This window comes from Aulonocara sp. 'chitande type north' Nkhata Bay, linkage group LG7, assembly GCF_057382095.1.
Source record: "Aulonocara sp. 'chitande type north' Nkhata Bay isolate Kocher_YH1m ecotype deep benthic linkage group LG7, A_spYH_male_GT1.1, whole genome shotgun sequence".
In the NCBI taxonomy this organism is placed as follows: domain Eukaryota; kingdom Metazoa; phylum Chordata; class Actinopteri; order Cichliformes; family Cichlidae; genus Aulonocara; species Aulonocara sp. 'chitande type north' Nkhata Bay.
Genome location: NC_141350.1, coordinates 51,523,995 through 51,530,526, shown reverse-complemented (window position 1 = coordinate 51,530,526; position 6,532 = coordinate 51,523,995). Strand labels below are relative to the sequence as shown.

The 6,532-nt window shown below is 40.6% G+C and overlaps 1 protein-coding gene across 1 annotated transcript; it reads left to right on the top strand.

Moving 5' to 3' along the window:
• Nucleotides 1–4,931: 4,931 nt before the first annotated feature.
• Nucleotides 4,932–6,278, top strand: LOC147326180 (uncharacterized). The gene is made up of 3 exons (XM_086302581.1): nt 4,932–5,067; nt 5,187–5,467; nt 5,601–6,278. Exons 1-3 carry the CDS (start codon nt 4,932–4,934, stop codon nt 6,267–6,269), a joined length of 1,086 nt encoding a protein of 361 aa, XP_086158707.1. The 3' UTR covers nt 6,270–6,278.
• The last annotated feature ends 254 nt before the right edge of the window (nt 6,279–6,532 follow it).

The following is a 6,532-nucleotide window of genomic DNA, read 5'->3' as shown; positions in this document are numbered from 1 at the left end:
GGATAAATGAACTAATCCTTTGGGGAATTGCATACAGCAGCTGATTAGTAAAAAAAATTCCTCTACTGCTCAAAATATCTCATCACAAGTGGATTTCTCTGTTTTTACCTGGTCAGTTTTACAACCCTTCAGTCAGGTCACATGACATAATGTCGGTTGGTATTGAAAAAGAGATGAGTTTTTCAATATCAGCTAAGACGTAACATTATCAGAGGAAGTAGGTGTAATGTGCCATTACTTGCAGTTGTGTGTATTTCATTCACCATGGAGGTTTGTGTTCAGTGTCATTTCTCTGTCAGTCAGGAAACGTTACACAAATGCCACAGGGCTGAATTTCATGAAATCTGATGGACAGGTGAAGCACGGGTAAATTAATTTGCTTTTAGCTTGAGCTGCTTATTAGTAGTAGCGAGGTGAGTGCTAATACTAATGTTATAAGTCCATGCTTCATTCAGATGACTTGACAAATAACTGACATTGGCCTTACGTGGGTTCATAGCATACCTTCTAAATTTGAAGTAGACTGCATATACAGCTGTTAGGAAACGCTACAGACTTTGTGTGAACTCAAACACAGTCCGTATTATTATTATTATATGTCAACAGTTCAAATATCCTCATTATTTATCAATCTATGATTTGGTTTATCGTTACTTTTCTTAAAATTGATGTTTTGTTTTTGTTTGCTTGTTTGTTTGGATGTCACCGTGACCTCATTTTAAAAAGACAGAGCATAACCACGCTCTGACTTCACATTCTGAGGACAAGACAACAGCGCAGAAGATTTTCAGTAGACAGCAGCTTTCTCAAGAAGTCCAGAATTTTCTAGGTCTGTTTCTGGCCAAGCTTGGAACAAATCTGCAAATGTTCAGACAAATTGTATTAATCTGACCCACAACAGCACAGCGTACACCTACAGACAGCATCAGGGCCAGCTCCCTTCCTTGTTCTCGCCCTCCCAATAGGGCTGTGACACATTCGGAGATATACATTTATGCGTGGAGACATTATCAGTGAACTCAGACCTTTTTAAGCACAAAATAGATTAGTTTTGTTTCCTTTGCAGATTGATTCAACAAGGCCATTATTTTAAACTTTCCTAGGTGGCTCCAAGAGGTCCACTGCTCTAATGCATTTTTCCTATGCTTCATTTTAGCTTTCCTGATTTCATTTTCCACTTTTATGCAGACATCCTTTTTAAGATGTCTGTAATAGATCCATTTGGGTTCTAATTCTTAATAACTGTTTTACAACAGCATCTTTTTTTTCTCTAGTATTGCAATTGCATTATGTTTCACATCAGTTCTTACATAAAGAGCTGTGAAGGGGGTTAGTAGGGTTTGGTGGGGTGGCTGAATGGGGAAAGTGGTATGGCTGAAGAGGTAAAAGGCAGAGGTGGAGGGGCGGGGGATAAATGGATGTGTTCTTTTTGGGGGGTTGGTAGTAAGATTGAAGAGAAATAAGAGTATCAGAGAACATAGAGGTTAAGGTCCTGAAGGAAAGGCTAGGAGGGTAAAAGGTTATGAAAGTGGCAGGTGCGGTTAGAAGGAAAACTAAAAGGTAATACTGGATAGAGGAAGATGGCTGAGAGGGTGCAAGAAGAATTTGTCATCTTTTCAGCCTCTTTGGTTGCCTTTTTTGTCTTGGCCTTCTGCTCGCTGGACAGTTGGGCAAGATTCTGGAAAGACAAAAAGCAAACATACATTCATTAATTCGTCTGCTGCAGACCGAATGTGACACAAGAACAAGCTGCTAATCCACCGAGTCATCGCTCCAATAACTTCTGAAATCTCTGTATGTGTCTGTGTCCATCTGTTCTTTTTCTTTCTCTACAGCCGGTCAACCAATCAGCTTCAGACTTGGCAGGTGTACCAGCAGGGTGTCGAATGTGAGGTTTCTGGATAAAGGCCAGTGACCAATGATGTCATAGATTGAGATTTTACTCATCTTGTGAAATAGCAACTAAAGATTTTAGAATTAGGAGAGTGACCAACGTGCACTAAAACGATCACTTGGATGTTTGCAGCTCTTCTCTTTTTCTCTCTGCTGTCCTGTAGCAGTTCCTGAGGTCTCTTCAAGCTCACATCTTTTTCTTCCACCTTGTGTTTCATGCAATGCAAATCCCTGATTTTGATTTGACCTCTCCGCTCTCAGAGACTTGATTTCTATTACTGGTAATTCTCCAGAAACTCTGTTTCAAGAGCTATGTATTAAAATTTTAATCAGGCAATAATATTGTCCTTTTATTCATGGAAGTCAGGTCTTTCCTTGTTTTCATAGTTAAACTAGGCTGCCACCTTCTCCTCCTGCCTTAAAAACCACCAGTTTCCCCGCTCTGTATTGAATGGCATGAGATCTTTTTTGGAGACCACATGAAAATTTTTAGGTTGCTTCTTCTGGGCCTGGATTCTGTCTGGTTTATAGTCTCTGACTTCTGAAAAGAGAGACATGCCAAAAGTACTTAATCTCTTGTTCATTCTCTCTGGGTTTTTGCACCAGGTCAGAAGTTTTAGTTACTTTCTGACTGCTGGTTCTTGCTGACTGCAGAGACCTTCTTCCGTCTTCTCCTCTCCTACTCTGTGTTCTTTGTGGATCATTTGATTTTGGGCATCAAGGAGGAATTTACTCAGGCAGCTGGGAGCGATTTGAGTGAGTGGCACCTGATTTGGTCAGGACCAGAGATGGGCAGTAACGCGTTACTTTGTAACACGTTACTGTAATCCGATTACTTTTTTCAAGTAACGAGTAAAGTAAGGGATTACTATTGCAAAAACGGTAATTAGATTACCGTTACTTTCCCGTAGGAACGCTGCATTACTGCGTTACTAAAACCATGATTTTTTTTTGCGAGAATGCCTCATGACAGTGACGTAAGTGAGTGTGACGTTCGTGACAACAGCTGTGTGCAGATCAACAATGGATAATATATCGAGTGCAGGAGAGAGTATGAGCGTGCAGCGTTTAAAGCGTGGAAGTACTGACCTTACTTTGAGTTTGATTCCATAAAAAAGTGACAAAAACATTAGCGTCCATTGTGCGTGGGAAGAAAACTTCTTTTTACAGCGAAAAAAACCCCCTAAACTTCCAAGCAAGCACCGAGTGCACAACGATGTAATGGGAAACTCACAGAGAAACTCGTGGATTCTTCCACTGACCACTGCGGCACACCTGCACCAGGGTAAACCTCCGCCTACCCGACTCCTGCTTTACAGGTGAAAATAGAGCAACAGGACGGCTGAGTCTTTGACTTTATTTATTTTCTGCTGTGTTTTACTTGCATCTATTGGAAAGAGTGTAAACACAAAAAAAAAAAATTTATGTGCTGGAATGTGCAGAAAATAGGTTTAAATATTAAACAAATTTCTTCCAGTCAGAGAATGTTGCATATAACTTAATTTTTGCTTGATGCATAAAGTTAAAAGATTAAAACTGATAAAACAAGTTTTAAAAAGATACTTTTCCATTTGATTACATTTTGTATGATGGATTATGTAGAAAAAGTAGAATTGGGTTGAAAGATCTATCGCTTTATCACCTCTTCAGGTTGTAAATCATGTTTTTAAAAAGTAACTAAGTAACTAAGTAATGAATTACTTTTGAAAATAAGTAATCAGTAAAGTAACGGGATTACTTTTTGGGGGAGTAATCAGTAATTAGTTACTGATTACTTTTTTCAAGTAACTTGACCAACACTGGTCAGGACTAAGCCTGATAGCCAGTCGTCTGAGTTACTTAAAGGTACGAACATACAAGGAAAAATGAAAAAAACAAACAAACAAAAAAACAAATTCTACCACTGGATAAAGAACAAGCTTTAGTTAAATAAGCTCACTTTCTTTCTTCAAACCTTGAAATTTTTGTACACTCGTATTTTAAAAAATCAAAAACGTAACAGTTAATATTTATACTTCGTTTTTAAATCTACAAGATTTACATGTCTTACAAAAGTCCCCCTTTTGTATTTCTGTCATACATTGTAGTGTAAATGAGGCAAATGAAATGTAAACATAACCAGAAGCGAAGGATTTGTAAATCATTTAACCGAGATACAGGCACAAGCCTCAGGGGATTGTATGAACAGACTCCATGTGTTAGCTCTTATAATTAAATATAATGAAAATATATTTTTGTTAATGTGTGGACATTTTTTTTTTTTAAAAAGCTCAATTTGTGACAATTTCCACTTATTGTTTTGACAACTTGAACCTTCATGAAAGAACTGGACCAAAGAAAAGAATACAACCAGAAAGCTTTTGGATGAATTACCTTTGTAGCCTTTTCCATGTTATCTACAGGGCTGGGCTTCGATACACAAAGTTTTTTTTCTTTTCTTAAATACAGCTTCAGTTCTGTGAATTTTAAAATGCTTCTAAAAATGTGCCAAAGAAGTTGATAAAATGTGATCGTTAGACAGGAACAATAATCTAAAGCACAAGATTACAGTTTTTCTCAGATGTTAAAACACAAAAGCCAATCCTGTAACCCAAATGACCAGTAGTCTAAACACATTTTTCCTTGCTAAAACACATGTTGCAAAACAACTCTGCTCATATTCTCAAATGAAAGCCCATGTGATGCAAAATGCTTGCCACAGTCACCAATCTTTGAACACAGGGAACACACCTGGCGTCAGTCACTACACACAACGACTCAAAATTGAAGACACCTGTTGCTAATGATGTGACCCCACCTATAAAAGCATAGTTTGGTGAAGATGCCAAACAATCACAATGGATGAAGGCATTCGAGCGTGCGGAAGGAGAAGAGCTGCAGGCCAAAGAGGAAGAGGGGTTGAGATCAGAGGAGGAAGAGGTGGAGGCCTAAAAAGAAGAGGAGTTTGGAGTAGAGGAGGAAGAGAAGGAGGCCAACAAGAGAGGGGAGAAGGTCCAGGTGGGAGAAGAAGACAACCTCGCACCATCATAACAGATGATATGCGAGCAACAGTAATTGATCATGTCATTGTCCATGGCATGACAATGGCTGAAGCGGGACGAAGAGTACATCCAAACCTGAGTAGGTTCACCGTGGCCACCATTATCAAGGCATTTGGACAACACAACAGGTATAGTACGCTATAGCTTTCTTTGTCACACTACAGTTTTACAGGCCTGTGAAAGTGGTCTGTTACTTTACATGTAGTTTTACATATAAATCAATCAATTGACAACACATGTTTCTTTCTTTAGAGCTGAAAGAATGCCACAGAGGTGGGAGGGTTGCCATATTCACAGCGGCACAAGAAACCCTCATTGCAGATATGGTCCGTGAGAACAACTGCATTAGACTCCGAGAGATCAGAGACAAAGTCATTGCAGATAATGTAAACTTTGAGAACATTGATGCTGTCAGCGTGTCCACAATAGACCGAGTTCTCCGGCGCCAACAGATGAGGATGAAACAGGTCTACAGGGTTCCCTTTGAGCGCAACTCTGCGCGACACATAGAACAACGTTACGAGTATGTGCAAGTACGTATACATCCATGTCCACAGTACAGTTAGTGGAGATACTGTGTTGCTTAGTGGCCTACATTACTTCTGGACAATACTGTGCTACCTGATTGACCGTTCTGAACACCTGTACGCTTTTCCATGTTCACAGAGGATAATGCAGTTGGACGCGATGGCCAGACCCCATGAGTACCTCTTCCTGGATGAGGCTGGCTTCAACCTCCAGAAACGAAGGCGAAGAGGCCGTAACATCATTGGCCAAAGAGCCATCACTGAGGTTCCTGGCCAACGGGGGGGTAATATTACTCTTTGTGCAGCTATGGGTACGGAGGGGCTTGTCCACCGGCATGCTGTCCTTGGGTCTTACAACACCCAACGTCTCCTCACCTTCCTAGAGGAGCTAAAAGACATCCTCCTGGACCGTCAACAACACCATCCTAGGCTAGCACATCACATGTATGTGATCATTTGGGACAACGTCCGCTTCCACAAAACACACCAAATCAGAGAGTGGTTCACCACCAACAGTGACCACTTTTTAAACGTCTGTCTGCCACCCTACTCCCCTTTCCTGAACCCTATAGAGGAGTTCTTCTCATCATGGAGATGGAAGGTGTATGACAGACAGCCATACACAAGAGAGAACCTCGTACGGGCAATGGAGCTGGCCTGTGCTGACATCCCAGTGGAGGCCTTCCAGGGATGGATTCGCCATTCCAGGGCATTTTTCCCGCGGTGCCTAGCAAGGGACAATATAGCCTGTGATGTGGATGAGGTGATGTGGCCCAATGCAGCTCGGCGACATGATGCCGCACAGTGACTGTGTGTAATACTGTAAAAAGACCGTGTAGACAATAAAAAAAGACTTCACACCCTGATCATGTTTCCGAGAGTACTGTTGTGTGTGTGTGTGATAGATTCTGTTTTTGCATTGAGTTGTGTTACAGTAGTGTATGTACATGCAGGATGTTTTTATAGATTTATAGTCTTCATGTGAAACTCACAAATCTAAATGCCTAATCCTCTGCAGGGTTCTATGACGATCTGTTACTGTACAGTTTATAAAAATATGCATTGGCAGTT

Bases quoted from the DNA above. Each gene is read 5' to 3' on its own strand.
- LOC147326180 (XM_086302581.1), top strand. From the start codon at position 4,932: ATGCGAGCAACAGTAATTGATCATGTCATTGTCCATGGCATGACAATG. The intron at 5,068-5,186 runs GTACGCTATAGC...TTCTTTCTTTAG, and splicing joins TGGACAACACAACAGGTATA to AGCTGAAAGAATGCCACAGA. The intron at 5,468-5,600 runs GTACGTATACAT...CCATGTTCACAG, and splicing joins AACGTTACGAGTATGTGCAA to AGGATAATGCAGTTGGACGC.